At 38.2% G+C, this 25,529-nt stretch overlaps 1 protein-coding gene across 3 annotated transcripts in view; it reads left to right on the top strand.

Annotated features, from left to right (window-relative positions):
- The window catches only part of LOC134793854 (ATP-binding cassette sub-family G member 1), a 71,823-nt gene extending 47,594 nt beyond the window's left edge, over nucleotides 1-24,229 (top strand). The window contains exons 1-13 of one of the 3 annotated variants that reach the window (XM_063765580.1): nucleotides 11,053-11,131; nucleotides 11,594-11,711; nucleotides 12,142-12,227; nucleotides 12,511-12,523; nucleotides 13,673-13,818; nucleotides 16,919-17,042; nucleotides 17,151-17,265; nucleotides 17,659-17,873; nucleotides 18,436-18,604; nucleotides 20,521-20,621; nucleotides 21,782-21,937; nucleotides 22,385-22,593; nucleotides 23,168-24,229. In XM_063765580.1, coding sequence (XP_063621650.1) covers nucleotides 11,076-11,131; nucleotides 11,594-11,711; nucleotides 12,142-12,227; nucleotides 12,511-12,523; nucleotides 13,673-13,818; nucleotides 16,919-17,042; nucleotides 17,151-17,265; nucleotides 17,659-17,873; nucleotides 18,436-18,604; nucleotides 20,521-20,621; nucleotides 21,782-21,937; nucleotides 22,385-22,593; nucleotides 23,168-23,309 — 1,650 coding nt within the window. In that variant the 5' untranslated portion in view covers nucleotides 11,053-11,075 and the 3' untranslated portion in view covers nucleotides 23,310-24,229. Of the gene's footprint in view, nucleotides 1-10,584; nucleotides 10,703-11,052; nucleotides 11,132-11,593; nucleotides 11,712-12,141; nucleotides 12,241-12,510; nucleotides 12,524-13,672; nucleotides 13,819-16,918; nucleotides 17,043-17,150; nucleotides 17,266-17,658; nucleotides 17,874-18,435; nucleotides 18,605-20,520; nucleotides 20,622-21,781; nucleotides 21,938-22,384; nucleotides 22,594-23,167 lie in introns of those variants that run through there. The other 2 variants (XM_063765587.1, XM_063765573.1) reach the window with 2 other exon arrangements.
- The last annotated feature ends 1,300 nt before the right edge of the window (nucleotides 24,230-25,529 follow it).

Below are 25,529 nucleotides of genomic sequence, written 5' to 3'. Positions count from 1 at the left end.
GCATATGTCGTTCGCAGACGTTTCTGCTTGATACAAAATTAATTGATGCATATCGAAACTTGTCTCTGTTTAAGAGAATGATACCTAGGTAGTTTATTGAACTTTTGACGCATTGTCTGCTCCGTTACTTTTGAGGGTGACTGTACCTGTTTATCTGTCAACAGTTTATTGAGTAAAGTTCACGTTAAAGGTTGTTGTTTGTACTAAAGATAATACTTTGGGTAAGGTTAAAGGAATCAACCCAAATATACAGGGCCAACAATCCGCGAATGTGACCATTTTTTATAATATTAACTAATTAAACACCTATTTTTTTTAAACCGAATGGTTCATAAAAGGAACTTTTTAAATACCTACTTAACTAACGGATGTTTTTAAAGTAGGAGTTTAATATAGTAAAAGTAATTAAAACCAAAATATTATTTTGCTAATCCGCGAAAAGATAACGTGCTAGTCAATCAGTGCTAACCCGTTATACTTACTTGCGTATTTTTACATGCAATTAATATTCCCACCCTCCCACCGCAAAAATAAATACGCAAATAAATATAACAAACCACCACCAAAAGAATAAACCTCGACACGTGTTTCGCCTCTCTACGTTGCCGGGCGTCAGACCGTCAACAACTCCTGAGGATGCCTCGTAGAGAGGCGAAACACGTGTCGAGGTTTATTCTTTTGGTGGTGGTTTGTTATATTTATTTGCGTATTTATTTTTGCGGTGGGAGGGTGGGAATATTAATTGCATGTAAAAATACGCAAGTAAGTATAACGGGTTAGCACTGATTGACTAGCACGTTATCTTTTCGCGGATTAGCAAAATAATATTTTGGTTTTAATCAGTATGGATTTCCGCAAAGTAACGCCTGATTCTATTCACTATAGTAAAAGTACCTCTTGATTGCTACTTAATTTTGTTTATTGGTAAATGTATGCACTCGCAATAAACACTAATCAATGTGTATACAGGCTCTAATGGGAAGGCCAGTTACAGTTAAGTGTCACTTACCCCGTGGCAGTAGCTCTACACAAGATTATATTTGGCCCTGAGACAGTGTCGCTACAAGTAGCTTACATAATAGTCAAATAAAATGTCAGTACCGGTCATGTCCAGTACCGACGATCTACTTATTCACAGAGTGGGTACAAGTTGAAAAATCTCCCTGTATTGCAATAAAATTGCACTATCGTCTGAGAAGACCTTTATGAAACGGATCTCATTATCGCTGTCGCTAGTTATTAATTATAGTTTATTTAATTAATCTCATAGGTGGGTACAAGGTACAAAGTATATCTTATTAGTAAATTTTATAGTTTATCGATCGTGAAAAAATATATAGGTAATAACAAAGTTAAAACTTGTAGCTTGACATGATGGTTTTATGTGTTCTGTGTATGTACGGAAAAATAATATATGTGTAAGAAAAAGATTTATTAGGCACTTTGGAAAGAGATTTATTTGACACACTGATAAATGTAAATTGTTAACGTCACTGTTTGCATAATTAATTTATACAATAGGTATGTAGAATAGAAAATATTATAATACAATTTGATGTCCCTTTGTTTATTTGAGGGGCGCCCCAAAAAATCTTGTGAAAAAGTTGTATTTAGAATAGAAAATTATACAAAACATAATAACACTATCAATATGTTTGTGTAGTGTTAAGAAGTGGTCATTCTCTTATTAACAATAAAGATTAAATAAATGTTACAGGACAATTTTACACAGATAGAGCTATTCCCACCTTAAGCTCAGTAAGGCTTTTGTTGTGGGTACTAGACCACGATATATGTAATATATATATTGACAACATCTATAACTCAGGAACAAATATTCGCAATTCAAAGAATACACAAATAAATACCCTTACCGCGATCTTCCCGCTTTGTAGGCAGAGTCACTACCGACTCCAGTTCTTACCTCTGTAATCATTCGACTTTAATCGTTGCATCATTGAATCGTATTTGAGGTCAATGGAGTCAAATCAATATCAATTATCAACTAATTATCTGGTCTGTGGTGGTGGTGGTCTGGTTCGACGGTGGCTCGCTCTCACGCGATGTCCTTAAAAATGTATAAAATCTAGCCCCACACTTAGCTCAATAAGGCTTGTGATGACGACCGGTCTGGCCTAGTGGGTGGTGACTCTGCCTGTGAAGCCGATGGTCCTGGGTTCGAATCCCGGTAAGCGCATTTATTTGTGTGATGAACACATATATTTGTTCCTGAGTTATGGGTGTTTTCTATGTATTTAAGTATTTATAAATATGTATATATTTTATATATATATCATTGTCTAAGTACCTACTCACAACACAAGCCTTATTGAGCTTACTGTGGGACTTAGTCAATTTGTGTAATAATACTAATAATGTCCTCTAATATTTATTTATTTATTGTGTTTTGGGTACGAGACGACAATATATATAATATGTTTATACCTAGATATAGATATTATAGATAAATACTTAAACACATAGAAAACATCCATAAGGCCATAACACAGGAATAAAAATAAATAATGAATAATTATACCTATATATAAATAAATATGAATCCCAAGATCTCTCACATGCAAATTGCAATATAGCGATGATAACACTTAGTTAGTAGGTGTCAATGTGTCAATATGCAGAGGTGCACTATCTGTGTGTTATCATAATATGTATATGCTTTTGAAGTTTGAAAGCCACAGCTGTTCACAAGCGAGGTACGAATTAGTCCAATATTTATATTTACAGAATGATTGTCCTTGTAAAGGTAAACACACAATGAGTCAAGTACCTACATAATGATGCCGCTAAGTATGACAGTTCTCCGTTGTGCGCAATTCGTTAGATGGCTGTGTTGTGATACTGTTTTGCCTGTTGTCACAACCAGAGATAGGTTAATAATAGAGCGATGTCACTACAACAAATAATCAAGTCCCCCGCCGCGTCTGTCTGTTTGTATGATCGCGATAAACTCAAAAACTACTGAACGGATTTTCATGCGGTTTTCACCTATCAATAGAGTGATTTGTGAGGAAGGTTTATGTGTACCTTTCCACATGAGAATTTCTCGGTAACTTCTGAGAATGTTCTCGAGAACGAGAATTTATTTATTTATCGTAGTTTATACCATGAATATTCACGATAGTTTAGGTGTAATATCCTTACCCCCAGGAAATTCCGACTTTTGGTCTACCGCTTCCGGCCAGAAAAATGTATGACGGCCCGGGCAAACGGTCAGACCTAGGTGGGGGGTGCTCGACCAAATGTCATAGAGGGACCCTGGCAGTTTTTGACACGGCCATGTTTTTTTCAATATGGCCGACTTTTTTAAAAAAAAATTTCAAGTTTGTCCTAGCGCGCTGAAATTTTGGTCACGGAATCTCGGGGTCCCCTAGATACGAGCCCAATTGGAAAAAAAATTTTTTTGGAAAAATGCTACAATTACGGGAAAACTGGCTAGCTTCTATTTTGTATGGCAACTTTTAAACGGTGCGTGATAGGTGGGGGGGTGCTCGACCAAATGTCATAGAGGGCCCCGAGACAAAACAAACTGCATTAAAAAAAAAACAAAATGGCCGACTTTTTTTTTTAATTTTTCAAGATGGCGGAACAATAAATTTCTATGTTGCATAATGTTCTGAGAACATTCTCGAGAACGTTTCCGCTTTTTGGGAATGTTCTGCAATTTGTACATTGCTATGTGTACGGTAACTTGTTGATCAATGAAACACTAAAAGTTCAAGCCTTTCTATCTCTGGTGTTTTTAAAGTTATGAGTGTGACATTTCGTATGAAGATAAACAATTTCGTTGGCTATCATATGGCATTCTTGGTTTCAACTTATCTGTAACAGTTCCTGTGTTATAAGCCTTTTTTTGAAAAATGAGTTTTGTTTCATTGTGTACTTGTGCATGTTTTCAATGAAACACTCTGATTTTTACAGTGAAACAAATGTAATAATTATAGTCTACCATGAAACATCGTTAATAAACATTGAAACGATGTAATAAATAAGTGACATTAATACATATATGCTTTCACTCAATTAATGAGAAAGGAAAGGAGAAAATAGTGGTAGGCTGAAATTAGTTATTTAAAAGGTTTCCGACATATGGGATCATTATAAGATTGCTGAAATATCTAAAAGCGAAAGACTTGTTTCATTGTACACACACCTGAGTTTCATTGTGAATCGAAAATCTGGTCGGCAGGTACGGCATGCTGCGAAAAAGGCGCCTTTTATGTCCACGGACCATGATTGCCAACTAGGTAGACGCGGGAGGGTTTTGAGCATCTCCATGCTTGATTTTATACACTTTCTTGCAACATAGTGTTTATACACGACTGTTTCAATGTAAGACATGTGTCCTTAACCTTGCCATCAATGAAACATTCAACATATAAGCCATCCTATCTCAGCCATTCCTAAAGTTAAGTATCTTATATTTTGTCATATGATAGACAAATTATTACCAATTTTCATGGTATTTTAGTTTCACAAATTTAGCACATAGGTTTTAATTATTAAAAAAAATAATGAGTTTGTTTCATTGTGTGCTGGTACTGGTGTTCAGTGAACATCATGTTTCATTGTATACTACATAAAAATGTTTCATAGTGAGACTAGGGGGTGTTTTTTTAATCAATTAATAAAAACTGCACCAAAGTGTGAAAGAAATTTAAAAATATTTAGCTCCAAATAAACTTTAATACACATAGAACATAACAAAAACTTAAGAAACGCCAAACTCGAGTCTATATCTTGGTAAAAAATTGCGAAACTTAAATGAAAAAATTTACTTTTGTTGCACGAATTCACAATAATGCTCGTAGCAGCGTGCTCCTTCTCCGAGGCGTGCTCGTGTTTTGGGGAGGTGCTGGGGGTCCCTGAGCCTGCCCTTGCTTGACAGACGGCACTAGCTGGTAACACCTAGTTTCCGAGATATCGCAAAGTTACACTGTGTCCGATTGTTTCAATGTAGAACAACTGACCTACCTATAATTTGTTAAGGTTTTGTGTAACCCGTGGGTCGCTCTAGTGATTAGATATGACCACAAAAGAGAAAAGTTCTAAAAATTGCCTTTTTATATTAATTTAACTACATAAATCAGGCCCGTAAAGGTATATGAAGAAGGGGGTTAATATAAATGTCAGCATACTCAATATATGTCAGCATTACCAATAGCGAATAGCGGTAAGAGCTAGAAGGCGCTCTTAAAAACGATTTTACCAACTTTTATATTTGTGTTATGCTCGGCTCCTGTATGTAGGGCCAAAGGCCGAGCCTCCAAACTTTTGCTTTTTTACACACAATTTATTGGCCCCAGCCCAGACCACCCTGAATGGTGCGCGTTAGGGAATTCAAAGACGCCACTTTACATGTGAATTCTGCGATTTGATATCTATATTATTTATTTGTCTTTCTCACCATTACGGTTTTATCAGTTTGTGCCATCGTTGGGCCTCTGAACATGAGCTATTAAGAACAGTTAAATAGGTATTTACGCGATGTACCTACACAAGAAATGGTGTAGGTACAGACCACATCAATAATAGCCGATGAAACAACTTTAATACTTTTCCAATTAGATTTAAGTTTTTCCAATTGCGGGATACGTAAATGTGCCGAGGCCAAAGAAAAATATCGTGTAAAACCCTGTATACTCGTAGGTATCTGCGACGAAATTAAAAAAAAAATCGAAAACTTCACAAATACCCTTTCCACCAAAAAGCAGGTAGGTACTGGCCAACAAGGGGCCCACTGATTAACAGTCCGCCGGACGGTATCGGCCTGTCAGTTGTTCGGAACTGTCAAAATTTTGTTCTAACTGACAGGCCGATACCGTCCGGCGGACTGTTAATCAGTGGGCCCCTTAAATGAATGCCTTACAATGAACTTACGCTCTCATTTTAAAACAACATTCCGATATAGGTATAATTAAGCTATGTATGGTATGGTAGGTACCTACTACTAGTTTTCGTTAACTATTAGAGCAAGTAGAAGTTTTAAATACCTACATAGCTGCTTTTCGCTTTGTTTTCTTTGTATTAACAATTTTAGCCACGTAAACATAGTACCACACATAGAGATATATTATGTTACGTAAATATGCATCCCAAATTTCATGTAATGTAAGCAGGGGTGCGAAACTCCTGACCGGTTAAACTCGGCTCCGCTCGGCTCAGCATTGCTCCGAGCAATTATTAGGGTTGGCACCACTTGACTTCCTTTTGCGTGTACGACCACAGATAAGATAATCACTTGAATTTTGACAACTCTAAATAGCCGAAAGGGATAGTGCCATATATTAGAAAGGGATAGCATGATTCGACCCTGAACCGTTGTCAAACTTCGGTTTTGTAGGAAGTTTCCTTTCTGTACGTTAGTACTATTATTTATTCTGTGATGTAAGCAAGTTGTTTTGAAATGAGAAGGAACTTATAGTCCGACAAGAAATTGTAGAAAATTATTGAGGCCGCCACTTCCTACGTAGCTGTCACATTTTTGATGTAAAATGCTTAAACATGGCAACAATTTAGTATGGATTTTTTTAGTTCCATATTATTTAAAGTCTACTATTTTGTGTCGCACTATAAAAAAAACCGCCCATTAAATTTCTTATTCCAGGAGGATAATGTGATGATGACTAGAACAAGGTGGTCCACTAAGAGCTCAAGGAAATACCGTCAGGGTAACTCCTAACGGACGCTGTTATTATTGTAATTAAGTGCAATAGTATAAAATACTTCTGAGAAATAATAATCTCTTGTTAAGACTTGATAGAGGTGACACTGTACATTACCTACTGACGTTAAAAATGTCAGGAGTCGAAAACCTTTAAGAAGAAAGCCAAGCGCAATAGAAAATAATAACCCTGAGTTGTGTGGAAGCCGGGATTGCTGAGTGGATCTGACGTCCGACATTCCGGAGGTCGCGGGTTCTAACCCTGGCTTGTACCAATCAGTTTCTCAGGACTTTTGTACGAATTATCATTTGATATTAAATTTACCACTAGCTTTTCGACGAAGGAAAACATCGTGAGGGAACTTGCATACATCTGCGAAGAAATTCAACGGTGTATGTGTTGTCCCCAAGTCCCCAACCCGCATTCGGCTAGCATGGGAACTATAGTCCTGTGTCCAGCAGTGGGACGTATATAGGCTTAATTATTGTGCCGGATGACTGTGTAAACACCCGTAAAGGTTATATTCGGTTGGGGACTGCAGTAGTGCAGTAGCATTGCTGTTTCAATTGCACTTGCCGAAGTGCTGACACGGACGACGTCAATGTCATATTTTAATGAGTTTTAGCGAGCTATCGCTGACGGACTGACTAAAAATATTATTAAATTATTAATATCTCGCTGGCTACGAAACAGGGATGTTGCGGATGCAGATTTTTGGACATCCGCGGATGCGGATGCGGATGCGGATATTTAAAGGCTCACATCCGCGGATGCGGATGTCAAGATTAGGTACTTAGAAAACGTCAAATATTACATTTTTAGTATTTTTTTATTAAATAAAACGAAACGTTTAGTATTTGAGCAAGAATATATGTGCGTTATATTTAATAAACAGTAACTTGGCCGACTTTTCTGGATCTAGACGATTTCGTTATAGGTAATGACGAAATTACCTAGCACTTACGACGCCGCTAAGACGTTCTTGTACCGACTTGTTCGACATCCGCATCCGCATAAGCTCCGCATCGATTTTATGCGGATGCGGATGTTGAAAATAATGCGGAAGTTCCGCGGTTGCGGATGCGGATGCGGATGTTCGCAACATCCCTGCTACGAAATCATGAAAAATCATCCGTTTTTGGTATGTCATAGATATTCATTTAAGAACCAAGAGGTCGATGTTAATCTATTGATTATGGTTTTGATCTGGTTTCGACACGACCTTAACGACCATCTTGGTGATTGATGCGCATCTGACACACGACTTTTATACATTTCGCATGCACCAATAAGCGTGACCGATCTTCAAGTTTGTATCAAAATAAGATCAAATCCATAACCAGTTGTTAAATCTGAATTGTGCTCTAGGAAAACATTTTAGGAAAAAAAAGTAATCTAATCGGAATTTTTGTTTATACCATCTTCTAACTATGTATTTATATCTCTCAGTTGCTTTAAAGACTAGCTGGAAGAGATGCCTTAAAGGGATAAGTTCGCCTTTGCAAGTTTGCACACATTCATTGTATTCTCTATTTGTTATTAATGTACTTGTTTTGTCGCAGTTAAAACTTAGCCGCATCCTCGCTTGCCGTGGGTTTCCCACCTCTGAACAAACAATTATATGGACGTAACGTAGTAATTAAATATTTATAATAAAGGTAATTATATATATTTATTATAATACATTTAAACATATTTGCACTCATTCCAATGAGGTTGTACTTGTACGCCATTAAGAGCTTTGTTTTTCATATATAATGCATGGTTATACTTATTATAATTTACGATAGAGTATATTTACCTACATAAATTATTATTTAAATTTAGAAGTGGAAAAATTACTGTCTTGGGTGGGACTTGAACTCACCAGAGGCCGTGAGTTCAAGTCTCACCCAAGACAGTAATTCTTAGTAGTTTATTCTAAGCTTAATTAATAGCATCGTTCTTAGACGTTTCTGCTTGTTAAAAATTTAATTACTTATTATTATTTGTTGCACAGGTAATAAAAATTGCATGCATTAAAATTTAAATCACCAGATCATTAACTAATAGAGAAACATAGACAGCGGTTATTTTGGACACAGTTTATATTTTATAAATCGTATTGAACTATGAAGAGTACCTAAGTAAGTAACATGACGTAATTTGCTAGTAATTCATATGTGGCAGTTTGGCAGTTTGAGAAAAGAAACTGATTTGACTTAATAGGTATAGGTAGGTACCGTAAAGTGGGGTGAGGCGTTTTACGGTACCTCGTTTATTTAGCATTAGAAAAAGGATAAACAATCTTGTCCCGTCTTTTTACTGAAAATCTTCAGACCACCAGTCTGACTCGAACTTAGTTTATTGTAACTCCATTAAAATTGTCACACCCATTTACATACATAGACAGCTAAGACATAACCCTTCCTTTTCGCTTTGCCGTAGTCGGGTAAAAAAACCTGTCGTAGTAAGTTCAGCCTAGCGGAAAGGGCTAGAACTGGTACATTTCGCAAACCCCGCGTTTGCCAACGTGTCCTTACATTAAATGTTAACCGGATTGCAAAGGAAACCTGTACGGGTATGATGGCTACACTTTTATAGTCTACCGTGTCATACGTCACTCTTTGACTTACACAGTGACAGAATATATAGACGAAGCGTTCAGTACGTTTCGACTTTGAAAAAACGGTCCATATGACTGACACTTGTCTGACGCATATCACAAAAAGTGTACCTACTGTGCCCGTACCTATGAATATTACCCAATACCTATACACAATTTCCCGCCATTAAAAATAAGTTGTGAATGATCTATAACAGTTATGATTGGCTAAAATCACATTGTATGTCAAACCTCCTGCGCGGTTTGACTCTAAGTCAGACCAAGACAAGTCTGCATCGATTTTGAAAGCACACGAAGTGCAGTTGTTATTTATACGTCATAATTTCATAGAAGTTTGACGTTTATAATCTCGCACTGCATGCGCCATCAAAATCGTTGCAGTCTTTCTTGGTCTAACTTTACAATATTTGAAGTTGTTAACTTACAGTAAAGTCTTAACCACGTCTGCCTTAGCAGTGTCAAACTGACAAATTCGCTAACGTCTGTGTAACTTACTTTCTATAAATCTCGCTCGCACTAATGCGAGTAGGAGTGAGATGCATAGAAAGTAAGTTACGCACACGTTAGCGAATATGTTAGTGTTAAACTGGTGGTAGCCGTACAGTTGACTCGCTCGCGACCCAATTCCCGTGGGGTCATTTTTGAGCTCTAGTCAGAACATAGTTATTATTCGTTACACTTACATGTTAGAAACTGACGGACATTATTATGAAACGATAGCAGCGCGACCATCTTAAGGCCATCGTTGGCCAACTGCAACAAAGTTGAATGTGTTTAATGAAACGGAATGTAATTTTATGAAAACTTCGAAGTAATTCATACTGACATTTTGATGTTAAGATGATATCTAAATGATATCATTTTGTTGTCATTCGCATAACATTTATGCGTAAGATACTTAACCCTTTACCTGCTAAGGGATATATATTTCCCACATACGGCACCTCAAACATGTGTTCTATTTTCGATGAGTACTTAAGAGACATTCGATTGTCATTTTTGAAATGTCAGCCTGGTAGGGGTTAAAGTGCGAAAACGAAAACAATGTCCTATACGTATATTTATTTAGTTAGGTATTAAAATTTTATATGATGTACTGTATGTACTGTAACATGTACTGTAACATGTACTGTATGTGCTTAATGTATAAGTAATTTTCTTATTCCTCTAATTAATTCGTGCATTAAAGAAAAAAGTAAATAATATCGGCAAAAAACAGAAATTTTGACATGTCCGACTCTGCGCCTGCTAATATAAGCCGATTACTTGCATTAAAAACCGTTTGTTTAATTCCAGGAACGAAGACTATCCTGAAGAACATCTCCGGTCTGTTCCGCTCCGGGCAGCTGACGGCCATCATGGGGCCCTCCGGCGCCGGCAAGTCGTCTCTCATGAACGCGCTCACTGGCTTCTCGTAAGTAACTTCGAATAATTCCAGGAACGAAGACTATCCTGAAGAACATCTCCGGTCTGTTCCGCTCTGGGCAGCTGAAGGCCATCATGGGGCCCTCCGGCGCCGGCAAGTCGTCGCTCATGAACGCGCTCACTGGCTTCTCGTAAGTAACTTCGAGTAATTCCAGGAACGAAGACTATCCTGAAGAACGTCTCCGGTCTGTTCCGCTCCGGGCAGCTGACGGCCATCATGGGGCCCTCCGGCGCCGGCAAGTCGTCTCTCATGAACGCGCTCACCGACTTCTCATTAGTAACTATTATATTAATTGTCTTGACAACGTGATGATGACAGCATCTGTCTCTAATTGTTCCGCTCCGGGCAGCTGACGGCCATCATGGGGCCCTCCGGCGCCGGCAAGTCGTCTCTCATGAACGCGCTCACTGGCTTCTCGTAAGTAACTTTGTATAAACTCAACATATCTAACTTTATTTGTAGCAAGGGTTGTACACAAATCACGCGAGGTGTTTTCGGCTACTTTTTGACCCCCCCTCGTGTATTTTTTTGAAAATTTTCCATCCGACCGGTCAAGGCCACGCGCTCCAAAATTTCGTAAAATAGACTCGCTATTTTGAAGTGCGGAGTGAAGATTTATGTTTAACGAAACCGAGAATAGAATTTCTTTATTTGACCGGTTATATCGTACGGTTAAATCATATACGTAAATCATATTTAGATCGTACTACTTTTCATGTACAATTATTTTTAATAATATTCAGTTATGCAAAACAAACCATTGCTGACAATTACCTACTGGCCACTGTGTGTCGGATTGTGTAGAATATGCAACTATTGCGTTAAATAATAATGTAGACTAAAAAACTATAACTTTAAACGCATCCTTAAACGTTTCAGCATGCAAGGCGTGACGGGCATGATCAGGGCGGGCAACAGTGTCTGCCAGTTGGAAACACATCAGCGGTCAATGCGCGCACTAAAACACTACCGGAGCAAATCAGCATACATCCTTCAGGTACGGATATGGCACGGATAGGTATCGGATACGATACGGACAGACAACAGTGTCTGTCAGCTGGGAACACATCAGTGGTAACTGCGGGTACTCAAGCACTATTAGAGCTATTCAGTATATAATACCTATTCTATACATGTACGAGCACGGTACGGATACGTGTGGACGGTATACAACAGTAATGAATGGGTTGATTTGGGCTGAAAAAAGTGGGGAGAACCCTGTCCCCAACATTTTGACACTATATATAAGTTCCTAGACCTATAATTTGTATACTAAATGATGCGATCATTTTTGAGAACGATTGGAAGTATTTCATGCAAATGGATATCAAAAATCAAAAGTTGTAAAAATGTGGCATCCTATCGATGATTGTAATGGAATGCTATATCATAAAATAAACTAAAGCCTTGAATGTATAATTTTACAGGATGACCGCATCAGCCCGCTGTTCACAGTCGAGGAGCTGATGAAATTTGCGGCCGACATGAAACTGGGCAACATGACCGACAAACTAAAGCTTACTATGGTAAGATTCTGACACTTTTCCTTGCTTCATCGCATTAAGGATGACCCACGTTAGACCAGGCCGTGTCCGGGCTGGAGCTTCCGGCGCTTACTTTTCTATGACATGATAAGCGATCACATGATGCTTTCCATAGAAAACGAAGCGCCGGAAGCTCCGGCCCGGCTCCGGCCCGGTCTAAAGTGAGTCAACCATTAGATACCCTGTATTCACGGCCAAGGAGCTAATCAAGTTTGCTGTCGACATGAAACTGGGCAACATGAGCGAAAAACCGAAGCTGACCGTGGTATGTTTTCGACTATTTCCCCTGTTTGACCACAAGAGCTGGTCTTGGTGGAGATGATGAAGTTCGCAGCCCACAGGATCTGGGAAACGTGATCGACAAACTGAAGCCGACCGTGGTAAGTTTCTGACCGTCATTGTTTGACCGCATATGCCCGATGTGGACCCTGGATTCAATCCTGCGACCCCCAGGTCTGAACTACAGCCACTACTTAGGCTTTAAAGAAACTTGACAAACAAACAATCTACTTTTTTCCTACTATTGTGGTAATTATCGACCTTCATTAGTTAAATTAAATAAGACACGCAAATGGACCCATTGATTACATCAAGCATACGACATTGTTTCGCTCGCAGACGTATCTGCTTGATAAAAAATTGGTTCATTGTTTCTTTGTAATAGTATTTATAAATTGTCATTTAACTACGCCACGTCCATTGAGTTAGTACTTCTTATCCGAGTAAAAAAGTCGCCTTCAGTCACGATTGTCACAAAAGAGGGCGTACCGCCAACCAACCAACCACGTTTAAACCTCTCTGTCGCATTTGTAAATTCGTACGTAAGTGTGACAGGGAGGCTACACGTCGAATGTGGTTCGCGGTCCGATGTCCGTGCGAGTCCGATTCAGCTTATTACGGTTTTGATGAGTCGTGCGTGAGATGCGTGCTAATCACCAAGACGATCGTCATGGACGTATCAAAACCAGTTTTTAAACCATTACAATTTGTTGGATTAGAATCGACCTTTGATTTATTGAATTTGTTGAAGGTAGAAATAAATAACTGATTTAGAAAAAAGAGTCGAGCTCGGGACTGGTTGCACCAAAGTGTCGGTAACTGTGGTGTTTGCTCGAGTGCCATTAGTAATGTTGTAAAAATAATCGAATTAAGAAATAAAAAATGGAATTAATACCTGGGCCGTGTTGCATAATAAACTACAACTAATATTATAAGCGGAACTCCTTTTCTAATAAGTGAAAATGGAAAAGGAGTTCCGCTTGTAATATTACTTGTAGTTTATTATGCAACACGGCCCTGGTCAATAAGAATATCATCCTTATCTTATTATGTGCTTATTGAACAGTACTTAAACTACGAGTATAAGTAAGTACTGTTCAATAATAATCTTTAATTAAAATCTTCTTTTGAACAGATAAGAGAAGTGCTGGAAGACCTGGGTTTGTCTGGCACAGAGAAGACGCGGTGCGGTAACCTGTCAGGCGGGCAGCGGAAACGGCTGTCCATAGCGCTGGAACTGCTGGATAACCCTCCAGTACTGTTTCTGGACGAGCCCACCACGTAAGTATATAATAACCTTGTTTGACATAGTCCTTGATCAAGTTCTGGAAGACCTGGAACTTCTGGAACTGCTGGACGTTACTTTGGCTCTTGGAGCGAGTCACACACACATTGATTGAGTCAGTCGGTGCGGTATATTGTTAATGCCATCAGTATGTATTGAGATGATGGAACATGTTGAATTTTATAAAAAATTCTAGACAAAAAATTAGCAATATCGCAATAAATTGGACACAAAAATATGCAAATTATAAAAAATACAAGACTTCAAAGTTTCAAAATTTAAGTTTCCAAAAAAAATGGTACCGTTAGCATTCGATTTCTTACAGTTCTTACAATTCTCAGGATTAGTTGTCATTGTCAAAGGGGACCCCAGGCTCCCATGAGCCGTGGTAAATGTCGGAATAACGTGAGGAAGATGAAGATGGAGATGATGATCAAATCGCATGCGCCAAGGCATGACATGCATAAGACAGATGAGCTAAATTAAACTATTACCGGTATAATTATCTGTAATAGGGAGACCGGTGTTATTAAATCATTCCAACACCTAGAGGTGCCTTGGTGCCAAATACACCTTAGGGCGCCCCCATGTATTGCGTGTTGCGTGAGGTGTTTGTGAGGACTTTTGCCCCCTCTCCCCTTCTGGGACTTCTGGTGAGATATCGTGTGATTTTCCTAGACACGCCTCCCCCTAACCTCACGTGAAATCTTTCAAAATTTGTATTTTGAGTATAAATGCGTTGAATTTATTGAATTTATAAAAAAAACTATTTGCATTGTTATTTTTGTTAAAGTACTTAGTATTTGGAGGCTGGTTGTGTCAGATTTTGACATATTTAGTCTTGGAACATATTTAAATTTAATTTTCTCGTATAAAATACGTGATATTTGGTGATATTCGGCGTGATCTAAGTTAATACCCCCTCCCCTCAAACATCTGACGTAATTAATGGACGTGCCCTTACAGTGCTGGCTTATAACAATGGCCACATGATGTATTGTGGCATCCATACATTTAGAAACGAGTAATTGGTTGTAGTGCCTACACCTACTATTCATAGCTCTTTCACAATGAGCATTGAGACAACTTATAAAATGCATTAATTAAAGTTCTTATTCTCACGCACACTAGCGTTAAGGTTAATTACTATGCGTCTACAGGTCAATCTAATGTCACAAGAACATAAATAGACGCCGCCATACAATCGAGGTTACGTTTTCAATTTAAAACAACTTGCTGAAATAACATGAAACATGTAGGTAGTATCCTACATCCGCGTAGTCACGCCGCGGGGGCGCCGTCTTTTGCGGTCACGCGCCTCCACATGCGCACACAAACAAATATTATCGGTCCGACAGCTGACGGGGGATCCGACATGACTGAAATTGTCGGAAGCGCCTTTCCGATATCGGATCTCGGATGGCGCCTATGAGCAAAACAGCTGTAGGAGAGTGCCATATAGCATCAAGTCTGCCTTTTTTGCATTATATATATTTTTTTAGTAATAATTATTTATTAAAAGAATAAATAAAAAGGTACAGAAAAATACATTTGTCTTATATTTTACTTCCATCCCAATTCTGATATCGGATCGGGTAATATGAAAACGCTATAAATCTCACAAGATGCGAAAAATCGCCAATACTTTAACGAAAATAATAGGTATAGTGGTTAATGAAGTAGGTATTGTATGAGCCAGTGTCATCTTCATCTGCTAATAAATTCTTTTTTTTTCGTTTGAACGGTTGCACATACATAAACAAAATTTGCATAAATGATTTGTTCATGTATTTTTATTATTTATTGTCAAACATCGTCATTCTGTTGTCATAATTTTGACAGGAGTTATTAAGTTGTTTATTAATGTTGGAAAATATTTACGATTCGACATCAATTAACATTTGATTTTACGCTTTATATGAAAACGAAAACCATTTTTTTAAACAACAACATGCGCACTTAAAGGGCACTTTTTACTCGACTACATACTCTACATAGGTACCATACCTACTGTTTATATTTTAGGAGCCGAAACTATTGAGTCGAACCATTGAAGTTTTAATTAAATGGAGATGCTGATGCTGATGTCAATCAATTCGTATCTCTATGCTTCAATTAACCCCTAAGTTACGCGTATATTCCTAACAGACTTCTAATAAAGACAACACAAACTAACGAACACACATAAAATACACAGTAGGTACACATATATTTTTTTTTATAACTTGCACTCCGCGCTCCGTTCCGTCACATATTTTATTTTCCTCTTTTACCTACTTTAGGTTCTTTATTATTTTATTAGGGTCCGACTGAAAACCAGCGTTGCAGTTAATTTTACTGCAACATCATGCTGAGTCGAGCCCCTTTTTAACATCACGCTGTTTTGTTTATATGTAAACATAAATTTAATTTGTTTTAAAAGTTTTTAAGGTTTTATGTTTAAATGCTTAGACTAAATACATTAGATCTATGTTCAAATGTACCATTAATGTGATGTTTGTGATGTTAAATAAAGTTTTTCTATGTCTATGTCTATGTCTACAAATATATGTAAATCGCCGGGTTTTTAACTCCCGTCTGTGTGCCCTCCAACGGATGGACCGATTTCGATGCGATTTTTTGTACGTGAAACTCGTGAAAGCGACACACTTCGGTGTTGGATAAATATGGAACCAGCAGTTTGAAGAGTAACAGTTATTTACCAAAATTTTGTAAGGTATTTATGTGCGTAGGAGGTTTTTAGAATTTTAATTTAATAGTTATAGTTTTGGTAGCTCGAAGCAAACTGGGCAAAATAAAAGATTGGGATTCAACCGAAAGACATCCGAAGATGAGCATAAGCCTATCCCAAGGATCTTCACAACGGCTGGTCGTGCGCTGCACCCATCCAACGGTCCGCGGTTCCCTCTACGATCTTGACAATACAATCAAGAAACTTTCTACCTCAGCGGCCATGGATTCTATGACTTGAAACGTGGGAGACCACGTTTTATTAAGTCTGGCAAATCTAGCTATATTGACCTTGGTTATCTTGCGTCTCTTATTGCATTTCAATGATTCATGTAATTCATGTTATGTTACCTTTTATTTTTCCAGCGGACTGGACAGTGTGACGTCAGCACAGTGTATAGAAATGCTAAAGAATTTGGCGCGTTCAGGCCGAACCATCGTATGCACCATCCACCAGCCCACCGCCTCCATATACTCGCTCTTTGATCAGGTAATTATAAATAATAATAATATTTTTGCAATCTAGCAATGTCAAAGAACCATCCACCTCATGTCTACTGTCATGTCATGTGTATGTTGGCAAATTATGCATTTGCAGGTATACATCTTGGCAGACGGAATGTGCGTATACCACGGTGCGAGCGAGAACACAGTGCCGTACCTCGCCAGTGTTGGTCTCCAGTGCCCGAAATACCACAACCCCGCCGACTACAGTGAGTACAAATAGCAAGCTGTAACAGAATGGGCGTACCAGACCGGGACCTTTGGCCGCTCAAAATCCCATCAAAAACATTTTCATGTAAAATGTTGCCAAGACGTCTCGTCGCCATATGGCTCGCACTGTCTAAAAGTTATCAGATCTCATGTAGAGCTAAGCTTCTAACTCTACAAGGCCTAACTTCACAAACTACACTTGAGTCAAAATATGTGGCTTAGCCGTTTCGCTACCGTCACATTTTTTGTTATACATACAATCATAGTCCTTCTAGTAACAAAACGGCACTCACTATTTGCCTCGTCATAATGTCCTACCGGTTTAGACTTTCGCTACGCTTAGTCAAAAAGGATTACCTACATACACTTATACCTAAACTGTTCAATTCCAGTGCTAGAAATAGCGACCGGTGAATACGGCAGCTTCAACGAGCTATTATCAGTGGAATGCAACAAGATGGACTGGACACGCGCGCCGGCGCCGATGCCGAGCAAAGCTGATCAGCTCTGCAAGACCACCATCTCTGCTGCGGTCAAACCCCCGTCCGAGTGGTACAGATTGGGGATACTGTTTCGGCGGTGTTTCATACAGCAATATAGAGACTGGGTGAGTTTTATGCACCGACGACGGCGCCGGTCGAATGTTCCATTGCGCGACGTGCTAGTGCTCAAAAGATTACAGCTGGCTATCACTTCTGATAGTTTAAATTTGACATATACTGGTATACTTACTAGTGCGACTTTGCAGTCACTCGAACTTCTACCTTACAGCCATCTGCAATAATGTCTTACACGAAGACCGCAAAAATATCTGACACACTCTTTATGTCCCTCAAAATAAGATTGTAACAGGTATTTTTGCACACTTTGTTGTGTAGAATATAATAAAATTGCAGGTGTCTGTACAAGACTGTATAGGGATGACTTACGCTAGAATGGGTCGGGTCTAGGCCGAGCCCTTCGACATTTCATTTTTCTAGCGAAAACATCGATCACGTCATAGAAAACGAAGAGTCCGAAGCCTCGGGCCGGACCCAGACCGTTTGTTAAGTAGCGTGAGTCATCCTTAAAGTGTAAAATATTAACCGGAAATCCTTAGAATACCCGCATTGCGCCTGTTTACTTTAATCAACATTGCTAATGACATGACTGAAAATTTGTTCTTACAGACGGTGACCCACCTAAAAGTGTTGTTCCACATCGTGGTAGGCGTGATGCTGGGATTAATCTTCGACGGATCAGGGAACGACGGCGCCAAGACCTTCTCGAATCTTGGCTACCTGATGATATCCATCGTCTACGTGATGTACACGTCGCTTATGCCCGGGATATTGAAGTGTAAGTCTGTCTTGCATGTAAACACCACTACATAAAAGTGCTGTCACACATAGTGGTGCTGGGTCAGGGTCTGCTCTTCGACGGGTCAGGAAACGACGGTGCCAAGACCTTCTCGAACCTTGGCTAACTGATGATATCCATCGTCTAAATAAATACAAGTGTTTGACAGTTTCATCCAATAGTTGCGCTTGTGACAACCCGTTTGTCACCTCTATTGCTTGAAATTAAGTATGAAGATGGCAATTATTGGGACAGTGCACTTCTTGCACGAATGCTGTTTAGCTATATAATAACTGTACGAATTAGAATGAAACGGATAGTCTTTTTCACGCGCGAGATAGTGTCGCGGCATTTTTGTGTTAGGGGTGCAGACTGCTGCTGCTGATGTGTGACACACGACTATCTTTGCTAATTTATTTAGGCTGCTATTTAACTGATCACCAGATTTAATAAAATTTAATACCTAAAAAATCTATTTTACCACCCTAAAATCATGAATGATCACCAAAATTATAACACCATTTTAATGTGAAATGATTACCAATTTTATTACATTTTACTATCCTTTTAAAGGAAATGACACCAAAATAATCATTATTAACCCAAAAATAGTCAATGATTACCAAATTTCAATCCCCATTTTAATGTGAAATGATAACCAAATTTTTACATCTTGCTATCCTATTAAAGAAAATGACACCAAAATAATCATTGTAAACCCAAAAATAGTAAATGCCCACCAAAATTAGAACTCCATTTTAATGTAAAATGATAACCAAATTTTTAAATCTTGCTATCCTATTAATGCAAATGGCTCCAAAATAATCATTGTAAACGCAAAAATAGTAAATGATCACAAAATTGTAACCACATTTTAATTAAAAATGTGCAATCATTTAATATATCGTTATCCTATTAAATTAATTAATCCACTTCGTCACCTTTTTCTAGTAGCATTTTATTTCTGTAACAGTCGCAGTTCTAACCTAACCTAACCCACTTTTCTAGTAGCATTTTGTTTCTGTAAGGGTCGCAGTTCAAACCTAACCTAACCCACTTTTCTAGTAGCATTTCTTTTCTGCAAGGGTCGCAGTTCAAACCTAACCTAACCCACTTTTCTAGTAGCATTTCGTTTCTGTATGGGTCGCAGTTCAAACCTAACCTAACCCACTTTTCTAGTAGCATTTCTTTTCTGTAAGGGTCGCAGTTCAAACCTAACCTAACTCACTTTTCTAGTAGCGTTTCGTATCTGTATGGGTAGCAGTTGAAACTTAACCTAACCTACTTTTCTAGTACCATTTCGTTTCTGTAAGGGTCGCAGTGCTAACCTAACCTAACCCACTTAACTGATAGCAGTTTAACTTACTTTTCTAGTAGCATAACGAAATGCTACTAGAAAAGTAGATTAGGTTAGGTAGGTATGCGGTGCGGGCTACGGGGGGTTGAGCGGGAGGGGCTAGTAATTTTGGCATCAGTTTACTTTATTTGGTAATATGTATAAATTTTTTGGTAATCATAGTGGTTTATTTAGGTGAAAATATTGCATTAATTTGGTCTTCAAGATTTGGTGATCATTAATGATTTTTGGTGATCATTCAATATATTTGGTATTTGAATACAATTTGAAGTGCAGTCGTAATTAAAGTGGTGGTACTTTTGTATTTTTAGGCCTTATTTTTTTGGTGTTCAGTAATTTTTTTTGGTAAGCATGATTTTTTTATTTAGGGTACGAAAGTATTTTTTGGTGGTCATTATATTTGTAGCCATTTATTTATAGGCATTTAATTTTAGTTAAGTGTTAAGAGATTACTTAGATCGGTGCTAATTTAACAACTGTGGCTTTCCATCAGAAAAGGGAACTTATACACATGGAGCATTAAGATATTTCTTGTATTTAAAATGTTTTTTTTTTCCAGTTCCCGCCGAGCTGTCGATCATAAAGAAAGAAACTTTCAACAATTGGTACCAGCTGAAGACGTATTACGTGGCGCTGCTGTTCACTGGCGTTCCCATTCAGGTAATTAAATTATAAAGAGAGTATGGAAATTGCATGGAGTATATGCTAGTAACTTGCGTAGGTTGAGGAACTTTCTCAAGCTACTTGAATCGTGTATATATAAACTGCTGGATCGATTTCATCTCGATCTCATTTCTGATCGACAGACAGACAGACACACAGACAGACAGTCATTGGCGTCAAACATATAACAGCCCTCTTTTTTCGTCGGGGGTTAATGAAATGCTTTGTTCCCTAAGGCCCACTTGCACCATTCCACTCCGGGTTAACCGATTAAACCTCGAGTTACCATGGTTCCCAGTACAATTTGACACTAGCTTAACGGTTTAACCGGTTAACCCCGGGTTAGTGGGATGGTGCACAGTTTGAACTGTGCCTGTGTCAGAATCTGTGTCTGTGTGTCCTAAGTCGTCTTAACCTCTTGTCTGTGTTTATTGTCTAAGATTTTAAGTCAACATATTGCATTTTTTTCGAGAGCGATTTTTGTGCTCTTTACAGTACAACCGAGGTGTGTACCCACGAGTTTTGACCACCACACACATATGAATAGTACATTATTGTCGAGGCTCGGAAGTAGCTACTTGCAGGCTGAGGATTCGTTTTAAACGGACGACCTTGGGAGTCCGTTTAATTGAATCCGAAGCCAGCAAGTAGCCTTTCAGCCGAGTCATATATAGTGCTTTTCTCAAAAATGGTGCAAGAAATATTAAATATATTAGGAATATTTACAGAAGCGACGTTCTTATTACGTATATATTTTCACAGAAAAAAGTAGAAACAATTGAAAAAGTTTGCTTTGCCGCCTTTTTATTTATTAAATTTTAAAATAGAAGTGTATTTTTCTGCCGAAAATACGCCAAGCTATTTAAGGCAGCTAAATAGTCGCGGTACCAACATTATAATAATTATTATTATAATCATCTGTTTGGCTGTTTAATGGGTCTGTGCCTTCATTTGATATGGCCATTTAAACTTTTAAAAAGTTTGGAACTCGACAAATAATGGAATGTGTATGCAACATTGCAGTCCCAAAATCGAGACTGCAATTTTAACTTTTTAATTTTTGACTGACCATAAACTACGCACTTCGTGACCTATTTTTTATACGGCAAAGTCGACTTTGCCGTCCATTTTTGAGAAAAGGTTAATACTTGTTTCAGATCTGGTACGCGTTCGTGTACTCAGCGCCGTCATACTTCTTAACGGAGCAACCTCAGGATCTATCGCGGTTCGCGATGTTCGTGTTGGTGCTATCGCACACCACGCTACTAGCTGATGCGCTTGGCAATCTGATTGGGACCTTTCTCAATCCCGTCGTGAGTACCTATTATTGTCAAGTCCATGTATATAATATTCCCTCACCCTAAACCCGGGGTATTACCATAAGTACGTGCCAGTTGCCCCCCAGTGCGTGATACCGTAAAGGTTGCAATTTACCAAAAACGTATATCTAATATTCAGTACTCTCGTCTGTCTTTGCTAGAGCCCTTGCTAGTCTAGTCTAAAGTCCATTCCTCCCCAAGTAACACTTGGGAGCTTTTTTCGGTTGGGCTTTAATAATAAAAAATAATTGGAGAAATATGTTTACCGCATTTTGATTAATTAATGTTACACTTTTAAATAAATTCTGCGTTACAGTTACTCCATATAAAAAATAAATTTCATAGGGTCCATTATTCGACGCGAAAGGTATAATTAAATAATGTAATTTTGCTAGCACATTGGGTGCATAGTTAAAAAAAAACTTTTTTTTTTACTTTCAGAATGGCACATTCTGTGGCGCCATCTACTCCTGCTGCATGCTGGTGCTGGCGGGTTACCTGGTGCTGCTGTCGCACATGTCCTGGTTCATGCGGCTGCTCTCTAACGCGTCCTTCGTACGCTACGCCTTCGAGGCCATCATCTTGTGTATCTACTCGTTTAACCGCCAGGCTCTACCCTGCCCTGAATATCAAGAATACTGCCATATGAAGTAAGTTTAATTTAACCTAAGTACCTCGGTTTTCTTAAATTTGGAAGGTGTTGTGTGAGTAGTGATGTTGGCCATAGTTTCAGTCGATGAAACTTATACAAGGCCCTTTTAAAAGTAGGTAGGTACTTAAATATTCCTCAGTGCCGCGCTGTTTTAAAGTGGTTTAGATACGATTTTGAATGATTTTATTGGTTACGGAAATTTGTCTAATAGAATAAAGGATGACTTACGTTAGACCGGGCCGGGTCTGGGCCGGAACTTTCGGAGCTTAATTTTCTATAGGTGCTCACGTGATGATTTCCTTAGAAAATTAAGCGCCGGTAGCTCCGGCCCGGTCCCGGCCCGGGGTCATCCTTAAATATTTTTTTAAGAACTGAACTTCCGAATTTTGTCAGATTAGACAGCACCATAAAATGTATGATTCTCAAAATTCATTCAGGGACATAAACTTTAAGCTACTCTACTAGCATATCAGCTTAAAAAGCATTTGTCCATAAGTACCCTGACTTTTTTCGGAAGAAATCCCTGTCTTGCATTATATCAGCGCCTAACACTAATCCCTTGTCGTCCGCAGACACCCGAAGGAAGTGATCAAGCTCTTCAGCTACAAGCCAGACAACTTCTGGGTGGACATCGTCCTGCTGTTCCTGACTATCGTGTTCTTCAGAGTGGCGGCTTATCTCACTCTACGTCGGAGTATCAAACGATCTGGTTAATAGTTATAGCTAAACTTAAGAGCTGTACTGAATTGACAACATTTTTTATAGAAAATTCGCGCCGGATTTCGTGAATCGACTTATAATATTTACTAAATAGAGACATGTAAATGCGAATCACTTCGTTCCTATTTGCCCCTCTACCATGGTTAAAATGGCCTTAAACGCTTTACAGGTTTTTCTCAGTCGGATTTTCTCGTTCGAATTTTATGACAAATCTAAGTTCAGTAAAAAATTTAACGTTTGTCGTTAATTTTCCACGAATATGACTAAAAACTGCAAAGTGAAATAAATGTAATTAAGTAGGTAGATAATTCAGTTTTCAAAATGTCGGTAACTAAGTTTTGAAGACTTTAATAAGTACTTAAAAATATTGGAATTTAAATTAATTTTGTACTGAACAGAAACGTCTGCGAACGATGCTATTAAGCTTAGGAATAAATTAAAAGTGCAAAAATTTAACTAGATCGTGAGTTGAAGTCTCACCCAAGGTAGTAAATTTAACCACTTATAATTTTAAAATGGAATTTGCGACTCTGCCCATATGTAAAGGTTTTCTGTTAGTGTAGATTGGATTAAACATAAACATGAATTGGTGCAGGCATTTAACACAAATGTATAGTATAGGTAAGTAGTAGGTAACTTAAACAAACATAATATTATTTATATTATGATGATTTCTCCATATAAAGTAACTTGCCACCGGCCAATAACTGGCCACCCTATAACTAAAAATGAATTATAGGAGAATATAATTAATTTTTAGTTTAGGGTGGCCAGTTACTAGCAGGTGGCCAGTTACTGGTGAATTAGGTAGGTATGTGTCGATTTTGATACGATTGTTATTTGTTAGGTTCATGTGACTTTTAAATATGTTTTCAAATCATAAAAATGGTCGTTTAAAACCAATTATGATTAAAGTTTTTTTAATCATTTTTAGATTAAGGTTAAATAAATATATATAGCTCCACCAGACACTAATAGTTCTTTCTTTGCCATCACACAACGACTTTTAAGGATGACTCACGCTAGAACGGTCCGGGTCCGGCCCGAAAAGCGTTCGACACTTCGCTTTCTACGACGGGTGATCTTAATCTGTGATCACGTGTTGCTTTCTATAGAAAACTAAGTGTCAGACGCATTGACGTATATATCTAATGGACGGGCCTTTCGGGCACTAAAACTGGTAGGTACTAGTTCAGCGTTGTAGTGCAGTGTGCAATCATGCAGTCTAACGCAACTAGTTGCGATCATGCAATCGCGCGCGTGATGCGAACTCATCAACCAATCGCGTTGTAGCGGTGTCACACCGCTGTACTGGCCCCACTCATACCCCATTCTTATTGACCGTAAGGCCAGTCCTTAGATATACGTCAATGGTCAGACGCCTCGGCCCGGACCCGTACCGTTCTAGCATGAGTCATCCTTTCTTTATGGTTGTTTTGGGTGGTGAGGCACCTGCAAGATTATAAATACAGGTAGGTATTTAATTATTAGTCGTTTAAGTTAGTTAAGTTTGTTGGGACTGTGATCATTGTATATTTAAGACAGTAAAATTATTTTTTTTAAATATATTAAATAAATACCAAATGTTTGTTAGGTAATAATTAGGCCCATGCTTAGTAAATTATGTAATAAGTTGTAATATAAATAGGTATCTCATTGGTTATTGTGTGAACCGGTCATTAATATGTGTATATAGGTGAACCAGGATCTATTGAGGGTGCGCCATGTTACGGAAATTTGTTGGTACTAATTTCTAGCAATGGCAACAACTTTAATAATAGACAACATCTACCCTCTATGATAGTTGTCAATATTGACAATGTAAACATTGCTTTGTCTAGTTTCGTGTGAATTATTATTAGACTGCAATAATCATGCCGAAAGTTTTAGATTTTACAGAGAAAAGTTGTAAATAGTGTATATAGTTATTTATTGGAAAAAAAAACGTGTGGGAGAGAAATTTCTTCCATTAGAAAACATAACGAAATTACCACCTGAATTGACGGGTAAGTTTCAAACTTATGGACAAATGTCACTATAGTCAGGTCGTCACGATTTGGTTGATGTCTTGTAATAATTTGATTTGTGTATTAGGTGTATCGCATGCATCGGTATCACACATTGCTAGCGAAGGGCGTGAGGGCGGAATTAAACGACCAAACCTAAAAAAAAGAAAACAAAAAAAGAAAATAGTATTTTATTTATTTATGTAGT

Source organism: Cydia splendana, chromosome 1 (genome assembly GCF_910591565.1).
Source record: "Cydia splendana chromosome 1, ilCydSple1.2, whole genome shotgun sequence".
NCBI lineage: Eukaryota > Metazoa > Arthropoda > Insecta > Lepidoptera > Tortricidae > Cydia > Cydia splendana.
The sequence above is the reverse complement of the archived record's forward strand: the minus strand, read 5'-3'. Positions and strand labels throughout refer to the sequence as shown.